The sequence below is a fragment of the Symphalangus syndactylus genome, chromosome 11, assembly GCF_028878055.3.
Source record: "Symphalangus syndactylus isolate Jambi chromosome 11, NHGRI_mSymSyn1-v2.1_pri, whole genome shotgun sequence".
Lineage (NCBI taxonomy): Eukaryota > Metazoa > Chordata > Mammalia > Primates > Hylobatidae > Symphalangus > Symphalangus syndactylus.
Genome location: NC_072433.2, coordinates 17,239,893 through 17,254,807, shown reverse-complemented (window position 1 = coordinate 17,254,807; position 14,915 = coordinate 17,239,893). Strand labels below are relative to the sequence as shown.

General features: G+C 42.0%; 1 protein-coding gene across 5 annotated transcripts; it reads left to right on the top strand.

Annotated features, from left to right (window-relative positions):
- The first annotated feature begins 645 nt into the window (after positions 1–645).
- C11H5orf24 (chromosome 11 C5orf24 homolog) lies at positions 646–14,478 on the top strand. Of its 5 annotated transcripts, none has more exons than XM_055233051.2 (3): positions 697–961; positions 9,644–10,073; positions 12,098–14,478. In XM_055233051.2, the coding sequence occupies exons 2-3, from the start codon at positions 9,647–9,649 to the stop codon at positions 12,136–12,138; spliced, it is 468 nt and encodes a 155-aa protein (XP_055089026.1). In that variant the 5' UTR covers positions 697–961; positions 9,644–9,646; the 3' UTR covers positions 12,139–14,478. The 5 variants fall into 5 exon arrangements, with proteins under 5 accessions (XP_055089023.1, XP_055089024.1, XP_055089025.1 ...); XM_063611715.1 differs by lacking the exon at positions 697–961 and adding an exon at positions 971–1,423; XM_055233048.2 differs by having other exon boundaries at positions 646–961; positions 9,644–14,478.
- The last annotated feature ends 437 nt before the right edge of the window (positions 14,479–14,915 follow it).

The window sequence follows — 14,915 nt, the reverse complement described above, 5'->3', positions numbered from 1 at the left end:
TGTGCTTATGGTAGAACCCAGTGCTATGAGTTGTCCATCCTCAGATAGCCTTCATTACATGGGGGAAAAGGGCTTAATAAAGTGTCTCCCTTTCAATAGCTGCCCTAATTCTGGATCCTGTCCATTCTGACATCTGGAAATTCACAGGAGGAAGGAGTGAGGAAATGAATCCCTTCTAAGTGGATTTGTGTGAGGTGACTGATATGTCAGATATCTCACAAGAAACACATAATAGCGGTAGTTTGTTGTTCCATCCTTTCCTGTGATTATGGAATAATGAATATGACAATTCCGTGGGGCGTGATGGCTCACGCCTGTAATCCGCGTGGATCATCAGGATGTCCCATAAAATAAAGCTTTTCATTATCACATGATCCTGGGCATGAAGAGTCCCAACTCCCCTGACTTTCATTTATTAGTCCTGTATCTAAGAAATGGGGTCAAAAGGAGTTCCAGCATCTCAGAATTGTGGTGAAAACCAATACAAGTAAGGAAGTTATTAATTCCCCATTTGGTGGGTTCCTCAACCCCAGCCACTGGGGACGGCCCACGCCGGACCACTAGCAGCTCAGGCCTAAGGCCACGACGCGCAAGCGCAGCCTGCCAGCCTGGCTCCCTCCCAAAGCTTGCGTGAGGTCGGCGGCGGGAGATCGGGTCTCGCGATGCGAGTGTGCGTGTGCGTGCGCGGCCCTCGCGAGCTCGCGCACGCCGCCTCTAACACTACAGGGTGGTAGAGGCCTCTTCGTACTGCGTCCGGGGCAGGACCGTGCGCGGCGGCCGCGGCGGGTGCTGGGAGCCAGCGACTGCCTCGCCGCCGCCCTCGCTGCCTGCCCCTCCGCCTTGGCCCGTTCTCCGCACAGTGCAGAGGCGGCGGGCTGCGGAGGGAGCGGCGCCAGCGCGAGGTTCCCAGCCGCTGAGAAGCCCCTAGACGCGCCGAGTGTCCGGGCTACGAGCGGCTGAGGTAGGTAGGGGCGCGCGGGCTGGTCAGCCGGCCGGGAGCGGGGTCGGGCGGCGGCGAGAACGGGTGCCTAGCTCGCCGGGGAGAAAAGGCCTCCTGCCAAGGGGCCCTAGTGTAGCCGGGAGTGAGAGGAGGGGCCCCGGACGTAGCCTGGTCTTCCCCGGTGTGGAGCCATTACGGGGGGACATTCCTCCTGCGGCGGGGGGAGGGAGCCCCCCTTTCTTTTCTTTGAGAGGTCAGAATCCGCAGTCCGCCCTCCGCCTTTAAATAAAAGCCTGCCGGCTCGAGATCGGCGTCGTGATGGAGTGCCCGTGGTCTTCTACGCTTGTGGAACTCCGAGTGGACGGACAGCGGCTTATGAATTTTGCTTTTTAGAGGGTACACAACCCTTTCTCTAGGGTGGCGTGCATCTTCTGCGAACTTGTTATTGCCGATACGCTAATAGTCGCTTTCAGCACACAACAGGTAATACATTCTAAACGCCTCGTGTCAAAATAAGGAGAGTCCTTATTTGTGCACTGTGGGGCACAGTTAAGGAGTAGGAAGAAGACAAAGGAGGCCGTTATTTATGTGCCGTCCTATTATCAAAACTTTCCGTGGTAGGGCAGGGTGCGTGGCTATTGCCCTCTGCTGAATGGACTTTCAGAGTGATTGAGGTGAGTTGCAAATCTTCATTTAGAATTATGAAACGTATATGATTATACGTAATAGTCAAATGACCTGAAATAAATCTCTGAGAATTATGTGATCTTTGATCTTTGGAGAACAGAACTTGGGTTTCTTGAAAGGAAGCTTTCTCCATGTTTAGAAAGCTTCAGGGATGCTTTGTGAAGTTACTAAAAATAGTTACAGTTCTTTATGTTGGCAGTAATGACTGCCACATTCAAGAGAAGAGAAAGGAATCGTTCTATAAAGAATGGCTCATTTTAGGGGTTAAACTTTAGGAGTTAAACACAATAAAACAACTTCAAGGATGGCAAGTTTTAGCTTATGCTTTAAGTATTCGAATTTAGTCACAGTCCAAATACATAGAAGCTCTTAGTTGACTCCTGTACATTCAGGGAACTATTTATTGGTTGTTTTTGTTTGTTTTGTTTTTTGAAACGGAGTCTCACTCTGTCCCCCAGCCTGGAGTACAGTGGCGCGATCTCGGCTCACTGCAACCTCTGCCTCCCGGGTTCAAGCAATTCTTCTGCCTCAGCCTCCCAGGTAGCTGGGATTATAGGCGTGTGCCACCACGCCCGGCTAATTTTTGTATTTTTAGTAGAGATGGTGTTTCACCATGTTGACCAGGCTGGTCTCAAACTCCTGACCTCGTGATCCACCCGTCTCAACCTCCCAAAGTGCTGGGATTACAGGCGTGAGCCACTGCACCTGGCCTCAGTAACTATTTAAAAAGATGATCTTTAACCTTTGATCGTCTACACAGCCTGTTCTATAACTCTTGGCTTCTATTCAGTCCACGCCATCTAGAAATGTAGTATTCATTCTCTCTGGTTTTTTTTTTTCCTGAAATGGAGTCTGTTTCCTAGGCTGGAGTGCAGTGGCATGAACTCGGCTCACTGCAACCTCCGCCTTTGGGTTCAAGCGATTCTCCTGCCTCAGCCTCTGGAGTGGCTGGAGTTACAGGCACCCGCCACCATGCCCGACTAATTTTTTGGATTTTTAGTAGAGATAGGGTTTCGCTGTGTTATCCAGGCCAGGGTAGTCTGGAACTCCCGACCTCAACTTATCCGCCCACCTGGGCTTCCAGAAGTTCTGGGATTACAGGCCTGAGCCGCCGCGCTGGACCATTCTGACTCTTAAGAAATGTGGCTTGGGACCGGTTGCGGTGGCTCTCGCCTGTAATCCCAGCATTCAGGGAGGCCGAGGCAGGCAGATCACGAGGTCAGGAGATCGAGACCATCCTGGCTAACACAGTGAAACCCCATGTCTACTAAAAATACGAAAAATTAGCCAGGCGTGGTGGCTGGCGCCTGTAGTCCCAGCTACTCGGGAGGCTGAGGCAGGAGAATGACGAGAACCTGGGAGGCGTAGCTTGCAGTGAGCCAAGATGGGGCCACTGTTCTCCAGCCTGGGCGACAGCGAGACTCTATCTCAAAAAAAAAAAAAAAAAAAAAAAAATGTCGCTTGCATACTTTCAATGAAAGAGTCTTTCGGCCCGGCGCAGTGGCTCACACCTGTAATCCTAGCACTTTGGGAGGCCAAGGCAGGCGAATCACCTGAGCTCCGGAGTTCGAGACCAGTCTGGCCAACATGGTGAAAGCTTGTTTCTACTAAAAAAAATGTATAAAAATTAGCCTAGCATGGTGGTACGTGCCTGTAATCCCAGCTACTCAGGAGGCTGAGGCAGGAGAATTGCTTGAACCCAGGAGGTGGAGGTTGCAGTGAGCCAAGATCGCAGCATTGCACTCCAGCCTGGGCAAGAGGAAAACTCCGTCTCCAAAAAAAAAAAAAAAAAAAAAAAGCCAGGCGTGGTGCCTCACGCCTGTAATCCCAACACTTTGGGAGCCAAGGCAGGCGGATCACCTGAGGTCAGGAGTTCGAGACCAGCCTGACCAACATGGTGAAACCTCGTCTCTACTGAAAATAAAAAAATTAGCCGGGCATGTGCCTGTAATCAGCTACTCAGGAGGCTGAGGCAGGAGAATCGCTTGAACCCGGGAGGAAGAGGTTGCGGTGAGGCAAGATTGCACTACTGCACTCCAGCCTGGGCAACAAGAGCGAAACTCCATCTCAAAAAAAAAAAACAAACAAAGAGGCCAGGCGCGGTGACGCCTGTAATCCCAGTACTTTGGGAGGCCGAGGCGGGTTGATCACGAGGTCAGGAGTTCAAGACCAGCCTCGCCAACATAACATAATGAAACCCCGTCTCTACTAAATATACAAAAATTAGCTGGGCGTGGTGGCACGTGCCTATAATCCCAGCTACTTTGGAGGCTGAGGCAGGAGAATCGCTTAAACCCGGGTGCCAGAGGTTAGAGTGAGCCAAGATCAATTCACTGCACTCCAGCCTGGGCAACAGAGCAAGACTTCGTCTCAAAAAAGAAAAAAAGTGTTTCAACAATAGTTAGCCCAGAAGTGGGAGGAGGAAGGCATTATGGAGTGCAGGGTTAAGCTCACATTATGCAAATACTTTTTATATAAACATAAATATCCTACATGTAAATATATAGTGATGGTTATGCACACGAGCATCTAATAGTGCTGATTCCCAACTTAATAAAGTTGAAGTCTGAAAATAAAGGATTAGTTTTAGTTCTGTTTGCGTTTTTAAAGTTAATTATTTACATGAGTCATTCTCATATTAAATTCCTTGTGCAGCTTGTTTATTAATTATTAAGTAGAATGTACTGATTTCTTGGCAGTAGCAGGGAAGGAATATATAGAACATACAGAAGCCCTGCACTTCAGAAATGTTAAGTCAGTGTCTTTTTTTTTTTTTTTTTTTTTAAGACAGAGTCTCACTCTGTCACCCAGCCTGGAGTGCAGAGGTGTGATCTCAGCTCACTGCAACCTCTGCCTCCCGGGTTCAAGCAATTCTGCTGCCTCAGCCTTCCGAGTAGCTGGGATTACAAGTGCATACCTCCATGCCCAACTAATTTTTGTATTTTTAGTAGTGACAAGGTTTCTCCCTGTTGGCCAGGCTGGTCTCGAACTCCTGACCTCAAGTGATCCACCCACCTCAGCCTCCCAAAGTGCTGGGAGTACAGGCGTGAGCTACCACACCTGGCCAAGTCAGTGTCTCATTATCTTTCTACTGGAATAAAAAGCTTTACTCTTGTCGATTTGTGCTTAGAATAGTGTTTTGCATGGAGTTGGCCCTCAATAAATGTGAGTTATGTTCGAACTAAATTTACATAATACAAACTAAAGGCATAAATTCTGGAGAATATTGAAGGAATGGAGAAATGGAGATGCGTGGTTTTTTGTTTGTTTGTTTTCTTTGAGACGGAGTTTGCTCTTGTTGCCCAGGCTGGAGTGCAGTGGCATGATCTCGGCTCACTGCAACCTCCGCCTCCCAGGTTCAAGCGATTCTCCTGCCTCAATGTCCTGAGTAGCTGGGATTAGAGGCATTTACCACCACGCCCAACTAAATTTTATTTTTAGTAGAGAAGGGATTGCTCCATGTTGGTCAGGCTGGTCTCGAACTCCCGACCTCAAGGTGATCCACCCGCCTTGGCCTCCCGAAGTGCTGGCATTACAGGCATGAACCACCACACCCGGCCGAGATGCATGCTTTTTAAAAATTGCATGTGTGGTTTTTTTTTTTTTTCTGAGTTGGAGTTTCACTCTTGTCTCCCAGGCTGTAGTGCAATGGTGCGAGCTTGGCTCATTGCAACCTCCACCTCCTGTGTTCAAGCGATTCTCCTGCCTCAGCCTCCCGAGTGGCTGGGATTACAGGCGTGCACCACTATGCCAGGCTAATTTTTTTTGTATTTTTAGTAGAGACGGGGTTTTACCATTTTGGCCAGGCTAGTCTCGAACTCCCGACCTCAGGTGATCTGCCTGCCTCAGCCTCATAAAGTGCTGGAATTAGAGGCATGAGCCACCATGCCCAGCCACACGTCTAATTTTTTAATGGTATGTTTTTTTCAGTGTGGATTGATATCTGAGTCAAGGATAGTGGCATTTTGCCTCTAAAAGCCTAACATAATGTAAGCTGAGACTGTATATCCTGAGTTCTGATAGATTATGAATGTTCATGTATATATATATATACATATATATACACACACACGTTTTATACGTACATAAATACATACATACATATATATATATATATATATATATATATGTAGTTACCCTCCTGGTAAGTCACAGAACTTTTTTTTTTCCCACAAAATTTTTGTAAATTTTTGTATTTTTAGTAGAAGCAGGGTTTTACCATTTTGGCCAGGCTGGTCTCGAACTCCTGACCTTAGGTGATTTGCCCGCCTTGGCCTCTCACAGTGCTGGGATTGTAGGCGTGAGCCATCGTGGCCGTCCTGGTTGTCTTTACTAATTCTGGCGTTTGCTTTTCTTCCATTTGGAAACCAAATCTATTTGACTTTGCGGTAAGAAAGAATTTGTGGATATTTGGTGAGGAAGAGGCTAAAAAGGTGAATAAAAACTTAAGTGAGAATATTTTAAGTTGGGTCCGTGTTTTCATTTTAGTATAATCAAGTGATTTCATGGTGAAGGGTGGATTCTCCGCCCCGCCTCCCCCAGCCCGCCAGGGAACATTTGGCAATATCTAGAGAAATTTTGGGTTGTTACGTATTTAGGGGAAGGGAGAGAGGTGTTGCTACTGACATCTAGTGGGTAGAGGCCAGGGATGCTGCTAAACATTGTACAATGCAGTGGATAAACCACAACAAAATTATCTGACCCAAATGACAGTGCTGCTATTGAAAAACCATGATATGCTACATTGCAAATTGTTGGTTCTGAAGTTGAATTACCAAAAGTCATATTTGGCTTAACCATTTCCTAATGTGTGACCCTGGCAGAATGCTTAAAATCTGTAAAATAGAGCTAATAATATTGTATGTTCCTTATAGGCTTGTACTGAGGATTAAATCAGATAATGTGCAAAGAACCAAGCTTATTGCCTGGCACATAACAAAATGCTAAAAAATTGCTAACTTTCAGCCAATACTATATTTGGAACTCATCTTGAGAGTCTCCTTTTTTCTCATCTGAAATTAGAATTTGAGCTAGTGAAATGATAATTAATAATCTAGTCTTTTTTGTTTTTTTTTTTTTTGAGACGGAGTCTTGCTCTGTCACTCAGGCTGGAGTGCAGTGGCATGATCTCGGCTCACTGCAACCTCTGCCTCCTGGGTTCAACCAATTCTCCTGCCTCAGCCTCCTGAGTAGCTGGGACTACAGGCATGTGCCACCACGCCCAGCTAATTTTTTGTATTTTTAGTAGAGATGATGTTTCAGTGTGTTAGCCAGGATGGTCTCGATCTCCTGACTTTGTGATCTGCCTGTCTCAGCCTCCCAAAGGGCTGGGATCACAGGCGTGAGCCATCGCGCCTGGCCAATAATCTAGTTCTTGTATCTGTGGGGAATGAGTGAAAAAATTATTCCACTTAATAATTTGTGTTTAGCCCAGTCTTGTTTTACGTTCTCAAGTCTAAAAAGCTTTTGCCATAAACAAATAGCTTCTCACTGTAGATATTTTTCCATCAAATTGAGACTTTAAGCCAGCTTGCCAGTTGCTCTGTTGATTCTCAGCAAATGTTTCATAATTTAACAGAATTTGATTCTGTGACTTCATGCTCATTTCCTTTTGCCTTTACAAACTAAAGTAAGTTTCAGTGGTTTTGGCTAACCTTATTACCTGTTTGCAGCCTCTGGGAGTAACTTTTCATAACTGAGGTTTTAGTGCACTCTCACATGTATGAAGGGTGCACACAAATATCTCCTAACAACTTGAGGCTAGACCTTAATATACATTTGTGACTCTTTCTAAATCCGAATTGGAACCCGTATCTTTATCTGTCTTACCTCATCACAACATAATACTGTAGTCTCTATAAAACTCTCATTTCCGGCTGGACACGGTGGCTCACGCCTATAATCCCAGCACTTTGGGAGGCCAAGGCAGGCGGATCACCGGAAATTGAGAGTTCAAGACCAGCCTGACCAATATGGAGAAAACTCATCTCTATTAAAAATACAGGCTGGGCACGGTGGCTCATGCCTGTAATCCCAGCACTCTGGGAGGCCGAGGCAGGCAGATCATGAGATCAGGAGATCAAGACCATCCTGGCTAACACGGTGAAACCCCATCTCTACTAAAAATACAAAATAATAGCCGGGTGTGGTGGCGGGTGCCTGTAGTCCCAGCTGCTTGGGAGGCTGAGGCAGGAGAATGGCGTGAACCCAGGAGGCAGAGGTTGCAGTGAGCCGAGATCGCGCCACTGTACTCCAGCCTGGGTGACAGAGCATGACTCCGTCTTAAAAAAAAATAAAAAATAAAATGAAAATACAAAATAAAAATAAAAAATTAGCCAGGCGTGGTGGCACATGCCTGTAATTGCAGCTACTCAGGGGGCTGAGGCAGGAGAATCGCTTGAACCCAGGAGGCGGAGGTTGCGGTGAGCCAAGATCGTGCCATTGCACTCCAGCCTGGGCAACAAGTGCGAAACTCCACCTAAAAAAAAAACAAACAAACAAAAAAAAACCTGTCATTTCCTCTGTCTAAATGATACGGCTATTTAGAGCTAGTTTGTTGTGGTAGTGGTATTAATAAGTCCTTTACATATAAAAAAAAAAAAAATCACAGGGATGTCCTTACAGACAAAATAGAGACTTTGGACCTTTTTTTTTTTTTTTTTTTTTTCTATTTCAAGAGCAGGAATCTTGCTGTGTTGCCCAGGCTGTGTTCAAACTCCTGGGCTCAAGTGATCCTCTCACCTCAGCCTCCCTAATAGCTGCTGCCACCATGCCTGGCTGGACTGTTCTTTAATAAGTCACAGGGCTTGTGTAAGGGAAGATGATCCACACTATATTTATGATCAAGGGAGAAAGCAATCTTGTACATTCAACTTTTTGTCTTGATAAATATACCTTACAAATAGGAGGTATTGGCTGGGTGCGGTGGCTCATGCCTGTAATCCCAACACTGTGGAAGGCTGAGGCGGGCAGATCACGAGGTCAGGAGTTCCAGACCAGCCTGACCAACAAGGTGAAACCCTGTCTCTACTAAAAGTACAAAAATTAGCCGAACGTGGTGGCAGGCACCTGTAGTCCCAGCTACTCAGGAGGCTGAGGCAGGAGAATCGCTTGAACCCAGGAGGCGGAGGTTGCAGTGAGCTGAGATCATGTCACTGGACTCCAGCCTGGGCGACAGAGCAAGACTCCATCTAAAAAAAAATTTTTTTTAAAAAGGAGGTATTTTATTATGGTTGTTATCCATATTTTTGTAGTATAAATCTTAAGCATTTGTATAATGTTCACTCATTTTAGCTAATGGAAACCTTTGTTTACCTTTTGTATTGGTACTGCCTTCTGTTGGGATGGAGGATGTTTGAAGGTAGTCAGTACCTTGGGCCAAGAGATTGTATTCTTTACACTTGATCTTAGCCAAAAGGCCAAGAAGCAGTAGAGGTTGTGTTCATTGCTTGGCACATTCTGTCTTTTGTGAAGTGTAACATATACTCAGGGTTCTGTATAAATAATAAATTACAATAGCGATGGAGTGTCCATCTTGTGGAAACTGTTGTCAGGCCAGAAGTATACATGTGAGAAATACAATAAAAGGCCAACAGGAGGCATTCTAAGAACATCAGGCAAACTGAAAAAAAGAATTGTGTTAATAAGAGTTCTTGGATTTACTGTTATTCTTTTGAGGTTTAGTAATCTAGAAGAGAAAAGCCCACATAATAGAACATTTGTTTTTGACTTACACACTTTTCTGGTTCCTAATTGGAGAATAGTATAGCTATGAAATCAGTATTATAATAGAGTTATCTTATATGATGTTTGTCCCATGATTAAATTGAGAAGAAGTATCCTTGAATCTGCTGATGTGTATTTGTTTGTAAGTGGTCTGGAGTCCTGCCTGTCAGCCTAATTTTAGGTAGCCTGCATAGTTGTTGGAAGACAGACTGTTTTCTCACTGAATGCTGCATACAGATACGTATTTGTGTATCTGTATTTATATATATGTTTGTCTTTTATTTTTGGTAGAAAATGATGCATCCTGTTGCCAGCAGTAATCCAGCTTTCTGTGGGCCTGGCAAGCCTTCCTGCCTCAATGAAGATGCCATGAGAGCTGCTGATCAGTTTGACATATATTCCTCCCAGCAAAGCAAATACAGCCACACAGTCAACCACAAACCAATGGTTTGTCAGAGGCAAGACCCATTAAATGAAACACACTTGCAGACTACAAGTGGCAGAAGCATAGAAATAAAAGACGAACTAAAGAAAAAGAAGAATCTCAACCGATCTGGTAAGCGTGGCCGGCCTTCGGGAACCACCAAATCAGCAGGATACCGGACCAGCACAGGCAGACCCTTGGGAACCACCAAAGCAGCTGGATTTAAGACAAGTCCAGGCAGACCTCTGGGGACAACTAAAGCTGCGGGATACAAAGTCAGCCCAGGCAGACCTCCAGGTAGCATTAAAGCTCTATCCCGTCTTGCCGATCTTGGTTATGGCTGTGGCACTGCTGCTTTTCCTTACCCTATGATGCATGGCAGAGCAGTTCATGGGGTAGAGGAAACTAGCAGTGAAGTCAAACCACCCAATGAGTGAATGAGGCAGGAAAAGAGGGCCAGGTTTAGAGGGAAGATTGTGAATAATCCCAAAGCTTCTTGGTTTTATTTTGATATACATAATTTTATGGCCTGGGCTTTCCAAATTTGTTTTCCTGTTTGGTTTTTTTCCTGCTTTTGCTCAAAAACTGCCATATGCTGACAGGTGCACTCAGGGCATGAGCAGTGGCATTGTATTTGTACATAGGTTCAAGTGTAACACCTAACTAAATCATTTTTCCTTTTCCTTTAGAGTTATGGTCATGTCTCATGTTTCATTACTACTTTGGGGCTGTTCTAAATAGATGCTTTATGTGATAAACAACTGAAACCATTATACCTATTTGTGAAGTAAGCTTACAATATAATAAAGACACTAATGTATTTTTAACTGATGGAGCAAAAAAGCAAACTAATGAATCAGGATTACTTGAGGTAGTGGCTGTGTGAGTTTTTGTAACATTTATTTTCACAAGATGGGACACAGATATTTGTATGCTTTGGCATTTACATCCACTTCAAATGTTAAAAAACTTATTTTTAATGTTCTAGGTTTAAGCAGCTTGTAATTTATTGATCTACATGGCATTAATTGATTTAACCATTATACCTGAAATAATTCTTTAGTGTTTGCCTTTGAGCAGTGATAGGTTGTGTATTTTTTAATTGCCTAAGAGCATATATACCAAACACTACAAACAATTCATATTTACAGAAAATTTAAACTATTTTATAAAAACTGCACATTACATTTTTGGTGAAATATAGTGCATTCTGAGGATAGCATATTTCATATAATAGAAAAGGAAACATTCTCTAGGTTTGCATGTAGCTATAGTCACTATATTTTGCCTTTCATATAGAAAATTTTTAAGTATTATGTTTAAAAACATTTATTGGCCGGGCATGGTGGCTCACACCCAGCACTTTGGGAGGCCGAGGCGGGTGGATCACTTGAGGTCAGCAGTTCAAGACCAGCCTGGGCAACATGGTGAAACCCCATCTCTACTAAAAATACAAAAATTAGCCAGGTGTGGTGGCGGGCGCCTGTAATCCAAGCTACTCGGGAGGCTGAGGCAGGATAATTGCTTAAACCCAGGAGGTGGAGGTTGCAGTGAGCCAAGATTGCGCCACTGCACTCCAGCCTGGGTGACAGAGTAAGACTCTGTCTCAAATAAATAAATAAATAAATAAATAAATAAATAAATAAAACCATTTATTGATGTTGCTCATTTATTTGGAACGTTTTTAGTTTTTCTCAGAAATTGTCCCATTGCATTAGCACTTGCTGTGTTTTCAGGTTTATATCTACCAAAGGACACAAATTGAATGGTAGACTGTAAAACTGGTATAAACAGAATGCAGTTTCCTGACCATCAGAACCCAAATATTAAGAAACATATAGGAATCCATCTATGCATGAAACATGTAAAAAATATGTTGGTTAGTTTAATTAAAAATCTTATTGTGGCTCCAGTGAGACCATTTCATCCAAAAGATTTTTTCCCCAATGATGTTTGCTTTAGAAGCAAGATAGAAAGGAAAAAAAGTATTAGGTAGATATGTATAGTAGGGACAGAAGAAAATCTTTCTTCTTTCCTTTCTGAAAGTAATACTTCTTGTTACACATTTTATTTATTCTGAGTTTCTTCTAAATAAAATATTATAAACTTCAGACTTGAAAAAATTCCACTGAACTTTAAAGTTACAATGTTTGTATTTGGGATTTTAAATGCCTTTGAGATTAAAATGTAGAATTGCAGGACCCAAAAACTTTTAAAATAATTAAAATTTTAAAAGGGCACATGTTGTGTTTTTTGGGCTTGCTATTAGTTAATGCAAACTGATTGCAAATGGATGTCATGTTTCATACCTTTTTTATCAGGAAAAAAGCAGCAAGGCTTCAGGTGTTCCAGTGATGCCTGACACAATGAGCTGGACTTTATGCTGCTCTTTACAGTAAGAGGTGTTGCATTGTATGTGGGGACTATGTGCACTGGCATCTAAGACAGTGACCTCAACAATATTAGCTTTGCACAAACCATAGAGAACGATGTTGGATGGCTACATAATCAGTTATAACATTCTGGCAGCTAAATTGCTACAAGAGCTTTTTCTTGCAGAAGCTTAAAATACAAGATTTTTAATAATTTACTCAGAACAGTATAACTTCTGACACACACAAATGCTTGCCTCTTTATTCATATGTTCATTACCTACTCTCCACATGTATCTGTCATTTAGCTGTTTCTCAAGATGATGTTCAGCAGCTGGCTGCTTAGAAATCTTTTTCAAGCCAGTTTCTAAAGACATTTGTTTAATGTTCTACCATAGAATAATGCACACCATTGTCAAAGATTTGATTGTTGTGTTTTATAGTAAGTCCATTTGACATTTATTTCCCTTTCAGGTTATTTTCCTTCCTTATTTTGTTATACATACCCTTCCCTTTCTCCCCTGCCTTTCCTACATTCATTCCTCTTCCTCTACCCTCCAGCACATCTACTTACTGGTGCTGTGCTGTGTGTCAGAAGATAAAACAGGTGTATTATTGTATAATGAATTTTGTATACATGTTTATGAAATGGAGAGATCAACTAAAGGAGGCATGTTCATAACAGTGTTTATTATCAGGAGTTATGTCCCAGGAAAAAAAAAATGGGAGGGGCAAATGGCTACAGTTGTAAATGGATAACATCATTTAGTAAGCCGAATTTACTGTTCATCTGAGCAGTTACCTGGAGTATTATATCTATGCACTGGTGAGCATCTCCTGATTCCACTTACTTTTCTCCCTGTGAACAGTTTACTGGTGCCATACTGAAGAGAAAGACATCTAAGTGATAACATGAATGAAGTCTTAAAATTTAAAGTATTTTTACTGCTATATAAACTAAAGACTACATTGTGCATCTTTTGTAACACTGTCTTTTGTTATGATAAACACTGAAATAGCATGTTAAACAGTTGCCTATACTTTAATATAATCAGTTGGGGAAAACTGGCGTTTTCTCCCCCACTGTATGATTGTTTCTTGAAAGGTAAATTACTAATTTTATACTGTGTAATTCTGTTCTTCACAAAATAGGTTTCATTATTCTATATTTAAACTGTTGGTCAGAAAATGATCTGCAATTCAAGTAAGTTTGCATTACTTTTTTCTTTAAAAAGTACTTTAACATGCCTTATTTATTATATTAGCAAATAAGGAGCTAATAACAGATGAAATTTTCATTTTTTGACAGATATAACCTTGCAAAACTAATATTTAGGATGATTTTGATACTATCTTTAGAGTTTTGCACTGGATATTAAAAAATATATTGGCACAATGTATTGGAAGAAAATGAGTAGTATCTGGTTTAATTTTTAATATTAGGGACATTTTAAAAAATCAGTGTTTTAATTAGACTAAAAATTCTTTATATTTTTTATTTACTTTTTAAAAGAAACATCTGTCAAAGTAATATTGATTCCAAACTGATGTTTGTGTGAATTTACATGTCTATTTTCATGAACTAAGAATAGAGTTTCTTTGAGTTAAGGAGAAAAAAATATATATTTGGGTCCATTTATTAGGTTAAAGTTGACCCATTCAGTGTAAAAATAACCACAGTGTGTGAGCTAAAGAAAAAAAAAGTAAATTTCTCCTTTATATTCTAAGAAGCTTTAAAAGAACAATTCAGGGGATGTTGGTAACTGCTACTCTGTCGGTCGTTGTCTCTATATGCAGTAAAATTTTATGGTCCCTTTATGGGAATATAAAGAATTCAAAACAGTTTTTCAAAAGATTTTTTTCCTTGGACATAAAAAATTTTGATGCTATTCTATTTTTGTTTTTATTATAGCTTAACTGTATGCTGTTAAACTCTAGGATGTATCTGAATCTTTCCTTTCCCCCCCCCCCCTCCAAATATATAAATCTGTGCTCTCACATATAATGTATTTAATTTTTGGAAAATTTAATGCTATATAGTAAATCAAGTGTGTGATTTAAAGTAATCAGATCACTTTGATTCTTTTAAGTTTTCAGAATTTCCTTTTTCCACAGGTAATTTTGGAGAAAATAATTACCAATTAACTGATAATAAGCACGCTGTCCTCTGCTGTAAAAAGTCTGAATAGATACTGTGTATGTTTTTATGTCCATGAACTTGAGCTACTCGTGTGCAATTATGTGTATGGGAATGGAGTAGTGTTCATGATTTGTATCTACATCATCATATGGATGTATATTTATTAATAAAGTAATTACTTTAAAACCAACTATGTTTACTATGTTTTTTAGTATGGTACTTTTCAAGTACTTAAGTGGTAAATGGTAAACCTTTCTCATGACTGTAGATCTTGTGTTTTTCTTAGAATTTTGCTTTTTTTTTTTTCTTTTTTAAGACAGGGTCTCACTCTGTCACCCAGGCTGGAGTTCAGTGGCGTGATCATAGCTCACAGCAGCCTTAACCTTCTCGGCTCAAGCAGTCCTCCTACCTTCCCACCTCAGCGTCCCGAGTAGTTGGGACTACAGGTACCTGCCACCATGCCCAGCTAATTTTTTATTTTTATTTTTATTTTTTTGAGACAGAGTCTTGCTCTGTCTCTCAGGCTGGAGTGCAGTGGTGCAATCTCCGCTCACTGCAAACTCCACCTCCCAGGTTCACGCCATTCTCCTGCCTCAGCTTCCCGAGTAGCTGGGATTACAGGTGCCC